Source organism: Salvelinus alpinus, chromosome 29 (assembly GCF_045679555.1).
Source record: "Salvelinus alpinus chromosome 29, SLU_Salpinus.1, whole genome shotgun sequence".
NCBI classification, from domain to species: domain Eukaryota; kingdom Metazoa; phylum Chordata; class Actinopteri; order Salmoniformes; family Salmonidae; genus Salvelinus; species Salvelinus alpinus.
In genome coordinates, this window is record NC_092114.1 from 13,277,652 (window position 1) to 13,298,922 (window position 21,271).

At 46.5% G+C, this 21,271-nt stretch overlaps 1 protein-coding gene across 3 annotated transcripts in view; it reads left to right on the plus strand.

The window, feature by feature from the left end:
• The window catches only part of LOC139559054 (KH domain-containing, RNA-binding, signal transduction-associated protein 1-like), a 52,354-nt gene that overhangs the window by 14,505 nt on the left and 16,578 nt on the right, over positions 1–21,271 (plus strand). For all 3 annotated transcript variants that reach the window (XR_011671681.1, XM_071374706.1, XM_071374707.1), the window contains exons 5-6: positions 4,877–5,028; positions 5,145–5,373. Coding sequence is in view for 2 of the 3 variants with exons in the window: in XM_071374706.1 (XP_071230807.1) it covers positions 4,877–5,028; positions 5,145–5,373 (381 nt within the window). In the remaining variant the exon portion in view is untranslated. The remainder of the gene's footprint in view (positions 1–4,876; positions 5,029–5,144; positions 5,374–21,271) is intronic.

A 21,271-nucleotide genomic window follows, 5' to 3' on the forward strand; every position in this document is an offset into this window, starting at 1 on the left:
ACCATCTCCCGAATGAAACTCGAAAGGTCCTTACCTATCATATACATAAAACAGTCAACGTAGTAAAAGTAAGAAATGTATTTACGCCGTTTATCTCTGTCGGAACCAGCCCTCCTTCGAAAGAGTGTTGGTTTGGCCTTTCAGTGGCATGCTTGTTTGTCCAAAAAGGGTCCCCTCTTTTTCCCAGTCTTCTTTCTGCTGTTCACTCTGGACGATGCGCCTAGGGTAATGGTTAGCCAGCTGTGTCGATGGTTCCCCTCGGTGATGCGAGTCGGAGAATACGGTGATTTGAGAATAGTGTAGGATGGGATGGTTTGAATAGTAGTAGTATGGTACCACTTAAATTCGCTTTTCTTGATATCTGACTTGGGACAGCTAATCAGCCATATCTGTGATTGTCTAGGAGATGAGCTTCTCTCCTACACCTCATGTTGATATTCAGTGTTCAGGATTCAGACCACTTTACACGCACAGCTGCAACCTGCCAATGTTCTGGTCTAGTATGTTAATTCTTAGCTCGTCCCTATGCTCTGGTCAAAAAGGACAGTTCCATCAGGCTGGCACACTCTCTGACCTCACTCGGGGCGTGGCTACTTACCATGCAAAGGTATATGATAGCAAATTATCTCTTATGACTCCTTCAATTTACATTCCTATCTTAACACGAATACTTTCATCATTTGGCATATTATATGCACATAGTATTGGATGGAAACTTGACAGATAAAAGGGATATTCTTTCCAAGTTACAGTATTTTGTTTATACCATTTTAATTGATATCACACAATAAAAACCAACATGACATTAGTTTTCTATAGCTGACCTCTGACCGTTCCCCACATTCTTCTGTTAGAAATATTGTTGCAGTATTCACTTTTGAATGTATTTGAGTTTCGGCAGGAAAAGCCTGTTAACAAAGACATTCCTTTTGTTCGTACTGGAGGGAGAGAAAGAGTCCCCTTCTGCTGTAATTTACAACAGAACTGTCAACACCTCCAGCAGCCCCCCCCCCCCTCCTCTGTGGGTGAGACAGGGTCTGGTTACTGTCATCTATTGCCAAGCTGATCATACCCATTCTGATCCTCACAAGACAGTCATGACAATTTGTTAACCTGTTGTGGTGTTATTCCCATATGCTGCAGAAGTTGTTTGGTTATTGATATTCTAGCTATGCAGTACTTGCATATCTTAATTTCCCTGTAAAGAGGATGCAAAAATCATATACAGTACCAGTCAAAAGTTTTGACACCTACTCATTCCAGGGTTTTTCTTTATTTTTTACTATTTTCTACATTGTAGAATAATAGTGAATACATCAAAACTATGAAAATACACATATGGAATCATGGAGTAACCAAAAGAGTGTTAAACAAATCAAAATATATTTGAGATTCTTCAAATTAGCCACCCTTTGGCTTGATGGCAGCTTTGCACACACTTGGCATTCTCTCAACCAGCTTCGAGGTAGTTACCTGGAATGCATTTCAATTAACAGGTGTGTCTTGCTAAGTTAATTTGTGGAATTTCTTTCCTTAATGTGTTTGAGTCAATCATTTGTGTTGTGACAAGGTAGGGGTGGTATACAGAAGATGGCCCTACTTGGTATAAGACCAAGTCCATATTATGGCAAGAACAGCTCAAATAAGCAAAGAGAAACAACAGTCCATCATTACTTTAAGACATTAAGGTTTTTATTTATATTTTATTTAACTAGGCAAGTAACTAGGCAAGTCAGTTAAGAACAAATAAACATTATTTACAATGACGGCCTACCAAAAGGCAAAAGGCCTCCTGCGGGCTGGGATTAAAAATATAACATAAAATTAAAATATAGGACAAAACACACATCACGACAAGAGAGACACTACTCAAAGAGAGACCTAAGACAACAACATAGCATGGCAGCAACACATGACAGCACAAAACATGGTACACACATTATTGGGCATAGACAGCAGCACAAAGGGCAAGAAGGTAGAGACAACAATACATCACACGAAGCAGCCACAACTTTCAGTAAGAGTGTCCATGATTGAGTCTGAGTGAAGAGATGGACGTAAAACGGTCCAGTTTGAGTGTTTTTTTGCAGCTGGATCCAGTCGCAAGTGGCAGCGAACTGAAAAGTGGAGCAACCCAGGGATGTGTGTGCTTTGGGGACCTTTAACAGAATGTGACTGGCAGAACGGGTGTTGTATGTGGAGGATGAGGGCTGCAGTAGATATCTCAGATTGGGGGGAGCGAGTCCTGAGAGGGTTTTATAAATAAGCATCAACCAGTGGGTCTTGCGACAGGTATACACAAATTACCAGTTTACAGGGGAGTATAGAGTGCAGTGATGTGTCCTATAAGAAGGAAATGGTGGTAAATCTGATGGCTGAATGGTAAAGAACATCTAGCTCCTTGAGAGCACCCTTACCTGCTGATCTATAATTTACGTCTCTATAATCTGGCATGGGTAGGATGGTCATCTGAATCAGGGTTTGTTTGGCAGCTGGGGTGAAAAAAGAGCGATTACGATAGAGGAAACCAAGTGTAGATTTAACTTTAGCCTGCAATCTTTATATGTGCTGAGAGAAGGACAGTGTACCATCTAGCCATTCTCCCAGTCACTTGTAGGAGGTGACTACCTCAAGCTCTAAACCCTCAGAGGTAGTAATCACACCTGTGGGGAGAGGGGCATTCTTCTTACCAAACCACATGACCTTTGTTTAGAAGGTGTTCAGAAAAAGGTTAAGGGTAGAGAATGCTTGTTGGATACTAAGAAAGCTTTGTTGTAAAGCTTTTAACGTCAGTTAACCAGTATAAGGTCAGTCAATCCAGGACAATTTCAAGAACTTTCAAAGTCTCTTCAAGTGCAGTCGCAAAAAACATGAAGCACTATGATGAAACTGGCTCTCATGAGGACCGCCACAGGAAAGGAAGACCCAGAGTTACCTCTGCTGCAGAGGATAAGTTCATTAGAGTTACCAGCCTCAGAAATTACAGCCCAAATAAATGCTTCACAGAGTTCAAGTAACAGACACATCTCAACATCAACTGTTCAGAGGAGACTGCGTGATTCAGGCCTTCATGGTCGAATTGCTGCAAAGCAACCACACCAATAAGAAGAAGAGATTTGCTTGGGCGAAGAAACACAACAATGGACATCTGAAAATCTGTCCTTTGGTCTGATGAGTCCAAATTTGAGATTTTTGGTTCCAACCGCCGTGTCTTTGTGAGACGCAGAGTAGGTGATCAGATGATCTCTGCATGTGTGGTTCCCACCGTGATGCATGGAGGAGGAGGTGTGATGATGTCGGGCTGCATTGCTGGTGACACTGTCAGTGATTTTATTTAGAATTCAAGGCACACTTAATCAGCATGGCTACCAAAGCATTCTGCAGCGATAAGCCATCCCATCTGGTTTGCGCTTAGTGGGACTATGATTTTGTTTTTCAACAGGACAATGACCAACAACACACCTCCAGGCTGTGTAAGGGCTATTTGACCAAGAAGGAGAGTGATGGAGTGCTGCATCAGATGACCTGGCCTCCACAATCACCCGACCTCAAACCAATTGAGATGGTTTGGAATGAGTTGGACCGCAGAGTGAAGGAAAATCAGCCAACAAGTGCTCAGCATATGTGGGACCTCCTTCAAGACTGTTGGAAAAGCATTCCAGGTGGTTGAGAGAATGCCAAGTGTGTGCAAATCTGTCATCAAGGCAAAGGGTGGCTACTTTGAAGAATCTCTTAATATATTTTGATTTAACACTTTGCTTACTAAATGATTCCATAGGTGTTATTTCACAGTTTTGATGTCTTCATTATTATTCTACAATGTAGAAAATAGTAAAATAAAGGAAAAACCCTTGAATGAGTAGGTGTTTCAAAATGTTAGACGGGTACTGTTTGGTTCATATGGGGCAATGTAAAGCAGTGATTTGATGTAACACTGTGATTTCCCAGACAGACTTGTTTAGATTGGAGTGCTCAGTATAACACCCATTAATTATCCCTCTGAAAATGATTCTAGGTTAGCGAGCTTCATTTGTCTCGTTTGAAGTGGATCGATTTTTTTTTTCTAAGCTGGGGAAGGCAGTCTGTCTCTCTCCCTGCCCCCCCCCCCCCCCTCTGTTAGTCTTAATAATTAGTTAGCTTAGGTAGAAACGATCTAATGTATAGCAAAGTATTAACTGTCTAAATTGTTAAGCAAAGGCAATGCCGTGTTGCTCTTGGCCATGGATTAGTACATAATCAGACAAATGGTTTTCTGTGTGTTGTCACTCTAGAGATGAGTGGAGAACATGCCGCCCTAAAGGGCTCTCTATTCCTTACATGATGCACGCAGTACTTTTGACCCGGGGCCCATAGTGCATAGTAGTGGGAACAGTATAAGGATGGTGGCATTTTGAGACGTGACCTCGGATCGTGGTTCTACCCCCAAAAATGACTCTCTCTGGGGAAAGACTACGTCCGATGCTTGGTGTGTGAAAGGTTCGCTCCTGCAGGAGGATGTATCATTATTTATCTGTTTCTCCAATAAACAGAGGAAAATATGGAAGATTTACCACTAGAGTACATTCACTAGTTCTTTTACCTTGACTATGTAGGGACTAGGGTGCTGCGTATACGCACACATACACACTTTGCGTGACACACACACACACACACACATACACACTGTTTTAAAAGGCTTCATGAGACATGCTCTTTATTGCCTGCTGCCTTGCTCTTTTAGTCATTAGAGGAATGGTTTGTATTGAGCGGCTTAGTAATTATCTTTCCTCTCTTCCCTCCTTCTCTATCCTCCGTCCGTCTTTACTACCAACCCTCCTCCTGTCTGTCCTCTTCCTCTCTCTCTCTCTCTCTCTACCTTCTTTCTCTCTCTGTGCAGGACATGATGGATGACATCTGTCAGGAACAGTTCATGGAGATGGGTTATCTGAACGGGGGCCAGGAGCACGGGCCAGGGGCCCCACGAGGTAGAGGCGGACCACCGGGCCCCAGGGGCCGAGGAGGGCCACCGGGACAAACAGGGGCATCCAGGTAACCAGACAGACTCAGGATGACATTTATCAAGGTGGCTGATGACAATTCATTGTTTGGTCTATCTATGTCTGGTCCTCTTCTTTCCTTCTTTCTCTCTTCCTCCATCTCTCCAGGGGTAGAGGTATGCTCCCACGTGGAGGTGCCACAAGGGGAGGTGCGCCCCGCGGAGGGCCAGCCAGAGTTGGGGTAGTGAGGGGGGCACCGGCAGGAAGAGGGGGACCTCCAGCTGCCCCCGCCCGAGGGGGAGCAACGCCCCGAGCCAGACCCCCTGCCCCTGGGGGACCACCCAGGATGCCCCCCCCACACCAACACGCCCCAGCACACGGACAATATGAGGAATATGTAAGTTAAAATATCAATTCGTTTTTAAAATAACTGTTCAGTCCTTTATCATTCCATACATGAAACATGTATTATCCAATGACGTTTTAGAGTCGTAAGATCTCTTACACGTTTTATTTTAGCTAGTCGATTTTTTTCCCCACCAATCATGTTGTAGTTATTAAGATACATTGTAACAATGACCATACTATGATTCAGAGAACACCTTCATTGTGTAAAGCTTTGAACCCTATAATGAATAGTTAAGAATGTAATCTGGTTCGTTTATTTAACCCTAATTTATCCAGGTTAGTTGAACTCTATTTCACCAGGGGAGATCAGACAGTACTAGTAGTGGGAGTCGACGAGTAATGCGTTATTGTAGAGAGCATATCGAGTGAAGCAACAGCCCTGCCTGGTCTACCTTTTTATAAGACATTGGTACAGTGGCATTTTAAAGAACTACCCCTGTTTTTATATTTGGATTCACATGTATGTTATGTACCTCTGGTTTGGTAATGACAGCTCAGTACCTCTGGGTTTGGGTTTGGTAATAACAGCTCAGTACCTCTGGGTTAGGGTTTGGTAATGACAGCTCAGTACCTCTGGGTTAGGGTTTGGTAATGACAGCTCAGTACCTCTGGGTTAGGGTTTGGTAATGACAGCTCAGTACCTCTGGGTTAGGGTTTGGTAATTACAGCTCAGTACCTCTGGGTTAGGGTTAGGTAATGACAGCTCAGTACCTCTGGGTTAGGGTTTGGTAATTACAGCTCAGTACCTCTGGGTTAAGGTTTGGTAATGACAGCTCAGTACCTCTGGGTTAAGGTTTGGTAATGACAGCTCAGTACCTCTGGGTTAAGGTTTGGTAATAACAGCTCAGTACCTCTGGGTTAAGGTTTGGTAATTACAGCTCAGTACCTCTGGGTTAGGGTTTGGTAATTACAGCTCAGTACCTCTGGGTTAGGGTTTGGTAATGACAGCTCAGTACCTCTGGGTTTGGGTTTGGTAATAACAGCTCAGTACCTCTGGGTTAGGGTTTGGTAATAACAGCTCAGTACCTCTGGGTTAAGGTTTGGTAATGACAGCTCAGTACCTCTGGGTTTGGGTTTGGTAATAACAGCTCAGTACCTCTGGGTTAAGGTTTGGTAATGACAGCTCAGTACCTCTGGGTTTGGGTTTGGTAATAACAGCTCAGTACCTCTGGGTTAGGGTTTGGTAATTACAGCTCAGTACCTCTGGGTTAGGGTTTGGTAATAACAGCTCACTACCTCTGGGTTAAGGTTTGGTAATAACAGCTCAGTACCTCTGGGTTAGGGTTTGGTAATAACAGCTCAGTACCTCTGGGTTTGGGTTTGGTAATAACAGCTCACTACCTCTGGGTTTGGGTTTGGTAATAACAGCTCAGTACCTCTGGGTTTGGGTTTGGTAATTACAGCTCAGTACCTCTGGGTTAGGGTTTGGTAATAACAGCTCACTACCTCTGGGTTAGGGTTTGGTAATAGCTCACTACCTCTGGGTTAAGGTTTGGTAATAGCTCACTACCTCTGGGTTAAGGTTTGGTAATTACAGCTCAGTACCTCTGGGTTAAGGTTTGGTAATTACAGCTCAGTACCTCTGGGTTAAGGTTTGGTAATGACAGCTCAGTACCTCTGGGTTAGGGTTTGGTAATAACAGCTCAGTACCTCTGGGTTAAGGTTTGGTAATTACAGCTCGCTACCTCTGGGTTAAGGTTTGGTAATACCAGCTCAGTACCTCTGGGTTAGGGTTTGGTAATGCCTGCTCAGTACCTCTGGGTTAAGGTTTGGTAATACCAGCTCAGTACCTCTGGGTTAGGGTTTGGTAATGCCAGCTCAGTACCTCTGGGTTAAGGTTTGGTAATACCAGCTCAGTACCTCTGGGTTAAGGTTTGGTAATGCCTGCTCAGTACCTCTGGGTTAGGGTTTGGTAATGCCAGCTCAGTACCTCTGGGTTAGGGTTTGGTAATACCAGCTCAGTACCTCTGGGTTAGGGTTTGGTAATACCAGCTCAGTACCTCTGGGTTAAGGTTTGGTAATACCAGCTCAGTACCTCTGGGTTAAGGTTTGGTAATGCCTGCTCAGTACCTCTGGGTTAGGGTTTGGTAATGCCAGCTCAGTACCTCTGGGTTAGGGTTTGGTAATGCCAGCTCAGTACCTCTGGGTTAAGGTTTGGTAATGCCAGCTCAGTACCTCTGGGTTAGGGTTTGGTAATGCCAGCTCAGTACCTCTGGGTTAGGGTTTGGTAATGCCTGCTCAGTACCTCTGGGTTAGGGTTTGGTAATGCCAGCTCAGTACCTCTGGGTTAAGGTTTGGTAATACCAGCTCAGTACCTCTGGGTTAGGGTTTGGTAATGCCAGCTCAGTACCTCTGGGTTAGGGTTTGGTAATACCAGCTCAGTACCTCTGGGTTAGGGTTTGGTAATAACAGCTCAGTACCTCTGGGTTAGGGTTTGGTAATGCCAGCTCAGTACCTCTGGGTTAAGGTTTGGTAATGCCAGCTCAGTACCTCTGGGTTAAGGTTTGGTAATGCCAGCTCAGTACCTCTGGGTTAAGGTTTGGTAATGCCAGCTCAGTACCTCTGGGTTAGGGTTTGGTAATAACAGCTCAGTACCTCTGGGTTAAGGTTTGGTAATGCCAGCTCAGTACCTCTGGGTTAAGGTTTGGTAATGCCAGCTCAGTACCTCTGGGTTAAGGTTTGGTAATGCCAGCTCAGTACCTCTGGGTTAGGGTTTGGTAATGCCAGCTCAGTACCTCTGGGTTAAGGTTTGGTAATGCCAGCTCAGTACCTCTGGGTTAAGGTTTGGTAATGCCAGCTCAGTACCTCTGGGTTAAGGTTTGGTAATGCCAGCTCAGTACCTCTGGGTTAAGGTTTGGTAATGCCAGCTCAGTACCTCTGGGTTAGGGTTTGGTAATGCCAGCTCAGTACCTCTGGGTTAGGGTTTGGTAATGCCTGCTCAGTACCTCTGGGTTAGGGTTTGGTAATGCCTGCTCAGTACCTCTGGGTTAAGGTTTGGTAATGCCTGCTCAGTACCTCTGGGTTAGGGTTTGGTAATGCCAGCTCAGTACCTCTGGGTTAGGGTTTGGTAATGCCTGCTCAGTACCTCTGGGTTAGGGTTTGGTAATGCCTGCTCAGTACCTCTGGGTTAGGGTTTGGTAATGCCAGCTCAGTACCTCTGGGTTAGGGTTTGGTAATGCCTGCTCAGTACCTCTGGGTTAGGGTTTGGTAATGCCTGCTCAGTACCTCTGGGTTAGGGTTTGGTAATGCCAGCTCAGTACCTCTGGGTTAGGGTTTGGTAATGCCAGCTCAGTACCTCTGGGTTAGGGTTTGGTAATGCCTGCTCAGTACCTCTGGGTTAGGGTTTGGTAATGCCTGCTCAGTACCTCTGGGTTAGGGTTTGGTAATGCCAGCTCAGTACCTCTGGGTTAGGGTTTGGTAATGCCAGCTCAGTACCTCTGGGTTAGGGTTTGGTAATGCCAGCTCAGTACCTCTGGGTTAGGGTTTGGTAATGCCAGCTCAGTACCTCTGGGTTAGGGTTTGGTAATGCCAGCTCAGTACCTCTGGGTTAGGGTTTGGTAATGCCAGCTCAGTACCTCTGGGTTAGGGTTTGGTAATGCCTGCTCAGTACCTCTGGGTTAGGGTTTGGTAATACCAGCTCAGTACCTCTGGGTTAGGGTTTGGTAATGCCTGCTCAGTACCTCTGGGTTAGGGTTTGGTAATGCCTGCTCAGTACCTCTGGGTTAGGGTTTGGTAATGCCTGCTCAGTACCTCTGGGTTAGGGTTTGGTAATGCCTGCTCAGTACCTCTGGGTTAGGGTTTGGTAATGCCTGCTCAGTACCTCTGGGTTAGGGTTTGGTAATGCCTGCTCAGTACCTCTGGGTTAGGGTTTGGTAATGCCTGCTCAGTACCTCTGGGTTAGGGTTTGGTAATGCCTGCTCAGTACCTCTGGGTTAGGGTTTGGTAATGCCAGCTCAGTACCTCTGGGTTAGGGTTTGGTAATGCCTGCTCAGTACCTCTGGGTTAGGGTTTGGTAATGCCTGCTCAGTACCTCTGGGTTAGGGTTTGGTAATGCCTGCTCAGTACCTCTGGGTTAGGGTTTGGTAATGCCTGCTCAGTACCTCTGGGTTAGGGTTTGGTAATGCCTGCTCAGTACCTCTGGGTTAGGGTTTGGTAATGCCTGCTCAGTACCTCTGGGTTAGGGTTTGGTAATGCCAGCTCAGTACCTCTGGGTTAGGGTTTGGTAATGCCAGCTCAGTACCTCTGGGTTAGGGTTTGGTAATGCCAGCTCAGTACCTCTGGGTTAGGGTTTGGTAATGCCAGCTCAGTACCTCTGGGTTAGGGTTTGGTAATGCCAGCTCAGTACCTCTGGGTTAGGGTTTGGTAATGCCAGCTCAGTACCTCTGGGTTAGGGTTTGGTAATGCCAGCTCAGTACCTCTGGGTTAGGGTTTGGTAATGCCTGCTCAGTACCTCTGGGTTAGGGTTTGGTAATGCCAGCTCAGTACCTCTGGGTTAGGGTTTGGTAATGCCAGCTCAGTACCTCTGGGTTAGGGTTTGGTAATGCCAGCTCAGTACCTCTGGGTTAGGGTTTGGTAATGCCAGCTCAGTACCTCTGGGTTAGGGTTTGGTAATACCAGCTCAGTACCTCTGGGTTAGGGTTTGGTAATGCCAGCTCAGTACCTCTGGGTTAGGGTTTGGTAATGCCAGCTCAGTACCTCTGGGTTAGGGTTTGGTAATGCCTGCTCAGTACCTCTGGGTTAGGGTTTGGTAATGCCTGCTCAGTACCTCTGGGTTAGGGTTTGGTAATGCCTGCTCAGTACCTCTGGGTTAGGGTTTGGTAATGCCTGCTCAGTACCTCTGGGTTAGGGTTTGGTAATGCCTGCTCAGTACCTCTGGGTTAGGGTTTGGTAATGCCTGCTCAGTACCTCTGGGTTAGGGTTTGGTAATGCCTGCTCAGTACCTCTGGGTTAGGGTTTGGTAATGCCTGCTCAGTACCTCTGGGTTAGGGTTTGGTAATGCCTGCTCAGTACCTCTGGGTTAGGGTTTGGTAATGCCTGCTCAGTACCTCTGGGTTAGGGTTTGGTAATGCCTGCTCAGTACCTCTGGGTTAGGGTTTGGTAATGCCTGCTCAGTACCTCTGGGTTAGGGTTTGGTAATGCCTGCTCAGTACCTCTGGGTTAGGGTTTGGTAATGCCAGCTCAGTACCTCTGGGTTAGGGTTTGGTAATGCCTGCTCAGTACCTCTGGGTTAGGGTTTGGTAATGCCAGCTCAGTACCTCTGGGTTAGGGTTTGGTAATGCCAGCTCAGTACCTCTGGGTTAGGGTTTGGTAATGCCAGCTCAGTACCTCTGGGTTAGGGTTTGGTAATGCCAGCTCAGTACCTCTGGGTTAGGGTTTGGTAATGCCAGCTCAGTACCTCTGGGTTAGGGTTTGGTAATGCCAGCTCAGTACCTCTGGGTTAGGGTTTGGTAATGCCAGCTCAGTACCTCTGGGTTAGGGTTTGGTAATGCCAGCTCAGTACCTCTGGGTTAGGGTTTGGTAATGCCTGCTCAGTACCTCTGGGTTAGGGTTTGGTAATGCCAGCTCAGTACCTCTGGGTTAGGGTTTGGTAATGCCAGCTCAGTACCTCTGGGTTAGGGTTTGGTAATGCCTGCTCAGTACCTCTGGGTTAGGGTTTGGTAATACCAGCTCAGTACCTCTGGGTTAGGGTTTGGTAATGCCAGCTCAGTACCTCTGGGTTAGGGTTTGGTAATGCCTGCTCAGTACCTCTGGGTTAGGGTTTGGTAATGCCTGCTCAGTACCTCTGGGTTAGGGTTTGGTAATGCCTGCTCAGTACCTCTGGGTTAGGGTTTGGTAATGCCTGCTCAGTACCTCTGGGTTAGGGTTTGGTAATGCCTGCTCAGTACCTCTGGGTTAGGGTTTGGTAATGCCTGCTCAGTACCTCTGGGTTAGGGTTTGGTAATGCCAGCTCAGTACCTCTGGGTTAGGGTTTGGTAATGCCTGCTCAGTACCTCTGGGTTAGGGTTTGGTAATACCAGCTCAGTACCTCTGGGTTAGGGTTTGGTAATGCCAGCTCAGTACCTCTGGGTTAGGGTTTGGTAATGCCAGCTCAGTACCTCTGGGTTAGGGTTTGGTAATACCAGCTCAGTACCTCTGGGTTAGGGTTTGGTAATGCCTGCTCAGTACCTCTGGGTTAGGGTTTGGTAATACCAGCTCAGTACCTCTGGGTTAGGGTTTGGTAATGCCTGCTCAGTACCTCTGGGTTAGGGTTTGGTAATGCCTGCTCAGTACCTCTGGGTTAGGGTTTGGTAATGCCTGCTCAGTACCTCTGGGTTAGGGTTTGGTAATGCCTGCTCAGTACCTCTGGGTTAGGGTTTGGTAATGCCTGCTCAGTACCTCTGGGTTAGGGTTTGGTAATGCCTGCTCAGTACCTCTGGGTTAGGGTTTGGTAATGCCTGCTCAGTACCTCTGGGTTAGGGTTTGGTAATGCCTGCTCAGTACCTCTGGGTTAGGGTTTGGTAATGCCAGCTCAGTACCTCTGGGTTAGGGTTTGGTAATGCCTGCTCAGTACCTCTGGGTTAGGGTTTGGTAATGCCTGCTCAGTACCTCTGGGTTAGGGTTTGGTAATGCCTGCTCAGTACCTCTGGGTTAGGGTTTGGTAATGCCTGCTCAGTACCTCTGGGTTAGGGTTTGGTAATGCCTGCTCAGTACCTCTGGGTTAGGGTTTGGTAATGCCAGCTCAGTACCTCTGGGTTAGGGTTTGGTAATGCCTGCTCAGTACCTCTGGGTTAGGGTTTGGTAATGCCAGCTCAGTACCTCTGGGTTAGGGTTTGGTAATGCCAGCTCAGTACCTCTGGGTTAGGGTTTGGTAATGCCAGCTCAGTACCTCTGGGTTAGGGTTTGGTAATGCCAGCTCAGTACCTCTGGGTTAGGGTTTGGTAATGCCAGCTCAGTACCTCTGGGTTAGGGTTTGGTAATGCCAGCTCAGTACCTCTGGGTTAGGGTTTGGTAATGCCAGCTCAGTACCTCTGGGTTAGGGTTTGGTAATGCCTGCTCAGTACCTCTGGGTTAGGGTTTGGTAATGCCTGCTCAGTACCTCTGGGTTAGGGTTTGGTAATGCCAGCTCAGTACCTCTGGGTTAGGGTTTGGTAATGCCAGCTCAGTACCTCTGGGTTAGGGTTTGGTAATGCCTGCTCAGTACCTCTGGGTTAGGGTTTGGTAATACCAGCTCAGTACCTCTGGGTTAGGGTTTGGTAATGCCAGCTCAGTACCTCTGGGTTAGGGTTTGGTAATGCCTGCTCAGTACCTCTGGGTTAGGGTTTGGTAATGCCTGCTCAGTACCTCTGGGTTAGGGTTTGGTAATGCCTGCTCAGTACCTCTGGGTTAGGGTTTGGTAATGCCTGCTCAGTACCTCTGGGTTAGGGTTTGGTAATGCCTGCTCAGTACCTCTGGGTTAGGGTTTGGTAATGCCTGCTCAGTACCTCTGGGTTAGGGTTTGGTAATGCCTGCTCAGTACCTCTGGGTTAGGGTTTGGTAATGCCTGCTCAGTACCTCTGGGTTAGGGTTTGGTAATGCCAGCTCAGTACCTCTGGGTTAGGGTTTGGTAATGCCTGCTCAGTACCTCTGGGTTAGGGTTTGGTAATGCCAGCTCAGTACCTCTGGGTTAGGGTTTGGTAATGCCAGCTCAGTACCTCTGGGTTAGGGTTTGGTAATGCCAGCTCAGTACCTCTGGGTTAGGGTTTGGTAATGCCACCTCAGTACCTCTGGGTTAGGGTTTGGTAATGCCAGCTCAGTACCTCTGGGTTAGGGTTTGGTAATGCCAGCTCAGTACCTCTGGGTTAGGGTTTGGTAATGCCAGCTCAGTACCTCTGGGTTAGGGTTTGGTAATGCCTGCTCAGTACCTCTGGGTTAGGGTTTGGTAATGCCAGCTCAGTACCTCTGGGTTAGGGTTTGGTAATGCCAGCTCAGTACCTCTGGGTTAGGGTTTGGTAATGCCAGCTCAGTACCTCTGGGTTAGGGTTTGGTAATGCCTGCTCAGTACCTCTGGGTTAGGGTTTGGTAATACCAGCTCAGTACCTCTGGGTTAGGGTTTGGTAATGCCTGCTCAGTACCTCTGGGTTAGGGTTTGGTAATGCCTGCTCAGTACCTCTGGGTTAGGGTTTGGTAATGCCTGCTCAGTACCTCTGGGTTAGGGTTTGGTAATGCCTGCTCAGTACCTCTGGGTTAGGGTTTGGTAATGCCTGCTCAGTACCTCTGGGTTAGGGTTTGGTAATGCCTGCTCAGTACCTCTGGGTTAGGGTTTGGTAATGCCTGCTCAGTACCTCTGGGTTAGGGTTTGGTAATGCCTGCTCAGTACCTCTGGGTTAGGGTTTGGTAATGCCTGCTCAGTACCTCTGGGTTAGGGTTTGGTAATGCCTGCTCAGTACCTCTGGGTTAGGGTTTGGTAATGCCTGCTCAGTACCTCTGGGTTAGGGTTTGGTAATGACAGCTCAGTACCTCTGGGTTAGGGTTTGGTAATGACAGCTCAGTACCTCTGGGTTTGGGTTTGGTAATGCCTGCTCAGTACCTCTGGGTTAGGGTTTGGTAATGCCTGCTCAGTACCTCTGGGTTAGGGTTTGGTAATGCCTGCTCAGTACCTCTGGGTTAGGGTTTGGTAATGCCTGCTCAGTACCTCTGGGTTAGGGTTTGGTAATGCCTGCTCAGTACCTCTGGGTTAGGGTTTGGTAATGCCAGCTCAGTACCTCTGGGTTAGGGTTTGGTAATGCCTGCTCAGTACCTCTGGGTTAGGGTTTGGTAATGCCTGCTCAGTACCTCTGGGTTAGGGTTTGGTAATGCCTGCTCAGTACCTCTGGGTTAGGGTTTGGTAATGCCTGCTCAGTACCTCTGGGTTAGGGTTTGGTAATGCCAGCTCAGTACCTCTGGGTTAGGGTTTGGTAATGCCTGCTCAGTACCTCTGGGTTAGGGTTTGGTAATGCCAGCTCAGTACCTCTGGGTTAGGGTTTGGTAATGCCAGCTCAGTACCTCTGGGTTAGGGTTTGGTAATGCCAGCTCAGTACCTCTGGGTTAGGGTTTGGTAATGCCAGCTCAGTACCTCTGGGTTAGGGTTTGGTAATGCCAGCTCAGTACCTCAAGGGTTAGGGTTTGGTAATGCCAGCTCAGTACCTCTGGGTTAGGGTTTGGTAATGCCAGCTCAGTACCTCTGGGTTAGGGTTTGGTAATGCCTGCTCAGTACCTCTGGGTTAGGGTTTGGTAATGCCAGCTCAGTACCTCTGGGTTAGGGTTTGGTAATGCCAGCTCAGTACCTCTGGGTTAGGGTTTGGTAATGCCAGCTCAGTACCTCTGGGTTAGGGTTTGGTAATGCCAGCTCAGTACCTCTGGGTTAGGGTTTGGTAATACCAGCTCAGTACCTCTGGGTTAGGGTTTGGTAATGCCAGCTCAGTACCTCTGGGTTAGGGTTTGGTAATGCCTGCTCAGTACCTCTGGGTTAGGGTTTGGTAATGCCTGCTCAGTACCTCTGGGTTAGGGTTTGGTAATGCCTGCTCAGTACCTCTGGGTTAGGGTTTGGTAATGCCTGCTCAGTACCTCTGGGTTAGGGTTTGGTAATGCCTGCTCAGTACCTCTGGGTTAGGGTTTGGTAATGCCTGCTCAGTACCTCTGGGTTAGGGTTTGGTAATGCCTGCTCAGTACCTCTGGGTTAGGGTTTGGTAATGCCTGCTCAGTACCTCTGGGTTAGGGTTTGGTAATGCCTGCTCAGTACCTCTGGGTTAGGGTTTGGTAATGCCTGCTCAGTACCTCTGGGTTAGGGTTTGGTAATGACAGCTCAGTACCTCTGGGTTAGGGTTTGGTAATGCCTGCTCAGTACCTCTGGGTTAGGGTTTGGTAATGACAGCTCAGTACCTCTGGGTTTGGGTTTGGTAATGCCTGCTCAGTACCTCTGGGTTAGGGTTTGGTAATGCCTGCTCAGTACCTCTGGGTTAGGGTTTGGTAATGCCTGCTCAGTACCTCTGGGTTAGGGTTTGGTAATGCCTGCTCAGTACCTCTGGGTTAGGGTTTGGTAATGCCTGCTCAGTACCTCTGGGTTAGGGTTTGGTAATGCCAGCTCAGTACCTCTGGGTTAGGGTTTGGTAATGCCAGCTCAGTACCTCTGGGTTAGGGTTTGGTAATGCCTGCTCAGTACCTCTGGGTTAGGGTTTGGTAATGCCTGCTCAGTACCTCTGGGTTAGGGTTTGGTAATGCCTGCTCAGTACCTCTGGGTTAGGGTTTGGTAATGCCTGCTCAGTACCTCTGGGTTAGGGTTTGGTAATGCCAGCTCAGTACCTCTGGGTTAGGGTTTGGTAATGCCTGCTCAGTACCTCTGGGTTAGGGTTTGGTAATGCCTGCTCAGTACCTCTGGGTTAGGGTTTGGTAATGCCAGCTCAGTACCTCTGGGTTAGGGTTTGGTAATGCCAGCTCAGTAGCTCAAGGTACACAACATTGCAGTAAAACCAGCTCTATCAGACTGATTGCTCCTTAATGGAAGTTCTTCTTTGCCAATTTATTTACAGTCTAGAACTCGTCTACAGGCGAATGTTATTCAAATCAAATTGTATTTGTCACATTCACATGTTTAGCAGATGTTACTGCGTGTGTAGTAAAATGCGTGTGTTTCTAGCTCCAACTGTACAGTAATATCTAACAATTCACAACAATACACACAAATCTAAAAGTAAAATAATGGAATTAAGCAATATATAAATATTAGGACGAGCAATGTCGGAGCGGCATAGACTAAAGTACAGTAGAATAGAATACAGTATATACATATGAGATGAGTAAAGCAAAAATATGTAAACATTATTAAAGTGACTAGTGTTCAATTATTAAAGTGGCCAATGATTTCAAGTCTGTATATGGGGCAGCAGCCTCTAAATCAAATCAAATTTTATTAGTCACATACACATGGTTAGCAGATGTTAATGCGAGTGTAGCGAAATGCTTGTGCTTCTAGTTCCGACAATGCAGTAATAACCAACAAGTAATCTAACCTAACAATTCCACAACTACTACCTTATACACACACACAAGTGTAAAGGGATAAAGAATATGTACATAAAGATATATGAATGAGTGGTGGTACAGAACGGCATAGGCAAGATGCAGTAGATGGTATAGAGTACGGTATATACATATGAGATGAGTACTGTAGGGTATGTAAACATAAAGTGGCATAGTTTAAAGTGGCTAGTGGTACATGTATTACATAAAGATGGCAAGATGCAGTAGATGATATAGAGTACAGTATATACATATGAGATGGGTAATGTAGGGTATGTAAACATTATATTAAGTGGCATTGTTTAAAGTGGCTAGTGGTACATTTTTACATAATTTCCATCAATTCCCATTTTTAAAGTGGCTGGAGTTGAGTCAGTATGTTGGCAGCGGCCGCTAAATGTTAGTGGTGGCTGTTTAACAGTCTGATGGCCTTGAGATAGAAGCTGTTTTTCAGTCTCTCGGTCCCTGCTTTGATGCACCTGTACTGACCTCGCCTTCTGGATGATAGCGGGGTGAACAGGCAGTGGCTTGGGTGGTTGTTGTCCTTGATGATCTTTATGGCCTTCCTGTGACATCGGGTGGTGTAGGTGTCCTGGAGGGCAGGTAGTTTGCCCCCGGTGATGCGTTCTGCAGACCTCACTACCCTCTGGAGAGCCTTACGGTTGTGGGCGGAGCAGTTGCCGTACCAGGCGGTGATACAGCCCGACAGGATGCTCTCGATTGTGCATCTGTAGAAGTTTGTGAGTGCTTTTGGTGACAAGCCGAATTTCTTCAGCCTCCTGAGGTTGAAGAGGCGCTGCTGCGCCTTCTTCACAACGCTGTCTGTGTGGGTGGACCAATTCAGTTTGTCCGTGATGTGTACACCGAGGAACTTAAAACTTTCCACCTTCTCCACTACTGACCCGTCGATGTGGATAGGGGGGTGCTCCCTCTGCTGTTTCCTGAAGTCCACAATCATCTCCTTTGTTTTGTTGACGTTGAGTGTGAGGTTATTTTCCTGACACCACACTCCGAGGGCCCTCACCTCCTCCCTGTAGGCCGTCTCGTCGTTGTTGGTAATCAAGCCTACCACTGTAGTGTTAACTTCTTGCAACTATAGGGGGTGCTGTTCCGCATTAGCATATTTGGGTCTCCAAATTAAACTGCCTCGTGCTAAATTCTTGATCGTACAATATGCATATTATTGTTATTATTGGATAGAAAACAGTCTATAGTTTCTATAGGAGTTGAAATTTTGTCTCTGAGTGGTACAGAACAATTTTTACAGCACTTTTCATGACAGGGTTCAGATTTCAGAAATTTTTACCTCTGATCTGGGGTCTGTTTATAAGGCCACAGTGAATGCTATGAAGAAACCGACACTGCCTACGTCTTCCTCTGGGTGTCTGTACGTCATCACGTTTTCAATGAAATCGATGGGACGTTCACAGCCATTATAAATGACCAAAATGTACAGAGACCGCCCTTTCTCAACGTGCGCCTCAAGCGTGAAGGCCATCGGACCTGTCTCGTTCCAAATCGTTTTCTAACCAGCTATATTTCTCCGGTCATGTTTTCAGTCGTTATAGTTGTTAAAAACATCAGAATGTAGTTAATTTTAACCGTTTTATAGCAATTTATATCCGTTTAGTGCGATTCTGAGGAATTTATTTGTCGTGCACTTTCTAGCTTTGGGAACGTTTCGCGGTCTCGGTCGTTGTTAGTGGACATTTCGAAGGACAGAGGACATCTATCGACCAAAAGACGTTTATAACATAGAAAGGATACATTGCCCAAGAATATGATGGAAGATCAGCTCAAAGTAAGCAATATTTAATATGATAAACCGTGTTTCTGTCGAAATATTTTAAACGCATACATCGCCATTTTGTTTGGTATAGCTTCACTTGGCCAACCCTGTATTGAAAAGTAAGGATAATTTTAAAAATGTAAATCAGCGGTTGCATTAAGAACTAATTTGTCTTTCGATTCCTGTCAACCCTGTATTTTTTAGTCAAGTATATGATTAGCTTTTAATTAAACTAGATCACTCTGATAGATGACGTCAGACATATTGAGGCTTGATTTCCTAGTATTTTTATTGTGTAACCACGGTTTTGTATGGCTAAATATGCACCTTTTCGAACAAACTGTATATGTATGTTGTAAAATGATGTTACAGGAGTGTCATCGGAAGAATTCTGAGAAGGTTAGTGAAAAAATTAATATCTTTTGGCGGTGATTACGTTATAGCGCTCTTTGGCTGGAATCGATGCTCTGGTAACGTTTTCACATGTAGTATGCTAACTTATCGATTTATTGTGTTTTCGCTGTAAAACGCTTAGAAAATCTGAAATATTGTCTGGAATCACAAGATCTGGGTCTTTCCAATGCTATGCTTTGTCTATTCTTATGAAATGTTTTATGATGAGTAAATTGGTCATACACGTTGCTCTATCTAGTAATTCTAGTCGATTTGCGATGGTCGGTGCAATTGTAAACTGTGATTTCTACCTGAAATATGCACTTTTTTCTAACAAAAACTATCCTATACCATGAATATGTTATCAGACTGTCATCTGAAGAGGTTTTTTCTTGGTTAGTGGATATCAATATCTTAGTTGAGCCGAATTGGTGATAGCACCTGAAGGAGTAAGAAACTGATGGAGTTAGAATAGTGGTGTATTTTGCTAACGTGTTTAGCTAATAGATTTACATATTTTGTCTTCCCTGTAAAACATTTTAAAAATCTGAAATGGTGGCTTTATTCACAAGATCTGTATCTTTCATCTGGTGTCTTGGACTTGTGATTTAATGATATTTAGATGCTACTATCTACTTCTGAAGCTATGCTATCTATGCTAATCAGTGTGTGGGGGGTGGGGGGTGATCCCGGATCCGGGGTTGAGGTTCTAGAAAGGTTAACCCTCGCAAGGCTGCATGAGTTGACGTTAATCGTATATTCAGTAGTCATCCGCAAACTTGATGATTGAGTTGGAGGCGTGCATGGCCACGCAGTCGTGGGTGAACAGGGAGTACAGGAGAGGGCTCAGAACGCACCCTTGTGGGGCCCCAGTGTTGAGGATCAGCGGGGTGGAGATGTTGTTACCTACCCTCACCACCTGGGGGCGGCCCGTCAGGAAGTCCAGGACCCAGTTGCACAGGGCGGGGTCGAGACCCAGGGTCTCGAGCTTGATGACGAGTTTGGAGGGTACTATGGTGTTAAATGCTGAGCTGTAATCGATGAACAGCATTCTCACATGGGTATTCCTCTTGTCCAGATGGGTTAGGGCAGTGTGCAGTGTGGTTGCGATTGCGTCGTCTGTGGACCTATTGGGTCGGTAAGTAAATTGGAGTGGGTGTCCGGTAGGGTGGAGGTGATATGGTCCTTGACTAGTCTCTCAAAGCACTTCATGATGACGGAAGTGAGTGCTACGGGGCGGTAGTCGTTTAGCTCAGTTACCTTAGCTTTCTTGGGAACAGGAACAATGGTGGCCCTCTTGAAGCATGTGGGAACAGCAGACTGGGATAAGGATTGATTGAATATGTCCATAAACACACCAGCCAGCTGGTCTGCGCATGCTCTGAGGACGCGGCTGGAAATGCCGTCTGGGCCTGCAGCCTTGCGAGGGTTAACACGTTTAAATGTTTTACTCACCTCGGCTGCAGTGAAGGAGAGCCCGCAGGTTTTGGTAGGGGGCCGTGTCAGTGGCACTGTATTGTCCTCAAAGCGGGCAAAAAAGTTGTTTAGCCTGTCTGGGAGCAAGACATCCTGGTCCGCGACGGGGCTGGTTTTCTTTTTGTAATCCGTGATTGACTGTAGACCCTGCCACATACCTCTTGTGTCTGAGCTGTTGAATTGCGACTCGATTTTGTCTCTGTACTGGGACTTAGCCTGTTTGATTGCCTTGCGGAGAGAATAGCTACACTGTTTGTATTCGGTCATGCTTCCGGTCACCTTGCCCTGGTTAAAAGCAGTGGTTCGCGCTTTCAGTTTCACGCGAATGCTGCCGTCAATCCACGGTTTCTGGTTTGGGAATGTTTTAATCGTTGCTGTGGGTACGACATCGTCAATGCACTTCCTAATGAACTCGCTCACCGAATCAGCATATTCGTCAATATTGTTGTTGGACGCAATGCGGAACATATTCCAATCCGCGTGATCGAAGCAGTCTTGAAGCGTGGATTCAGATTGGTCGGACCAGCGTTGAACAGACCTGAGCGCGGGAGCTTGTTGTTTTAGTTTCTGTTTGTAGGCTGGAATCAACAAAATGGAGTCGTGGTCAGCTTTTCCGAAAGGGGGGCGGGGGAGGGCCTTATATGCGTCGCGGAAATTAGTATAACAATGATCTAGGGTTTTTCCAGCCCTGGTAGCACAATCGATATGCTGATAGAATTTATGGAGTTTTGTTTTTAGATTAGCCTTGTTAAAATCCCCAGCTACGATGAATGCAGCCTCAGGGTGTGTGGTTTCCAGTTTACAAAGAGTCAGATAAAGTTCGTTCAGGGCCATCGATGTGTCTGCTTGGGGGGGAATATATACGGCTGTGATTATGATCGAAGAGAATTCCCTTGGTAGATAATGCGGTCGACATTTGATTGTGAGGAGTTCTAGATCAGGTGAACAGAATGACTTGAGTTCCTGTGTGTTGTTATGATGATCACACCACGTCTCGTTAATCATAAGGCATACCCCCCCGCCCCTCTTCTTACCAGAAAGATGTTTGTTTCTGTCGGCGCGATGCATGAAGAAACCAGCTGGCTGCACCGACTCCGTTAGCGTCTCTTGAGTTAGCCATGTTTCCGTGAAGCAGAGCACGTTGCAATCCCTGATGTCTCTCTGGAATGCTACCCGTGCTCGGATTTCATCAACCTTATTGTCAAGAGACTGGACA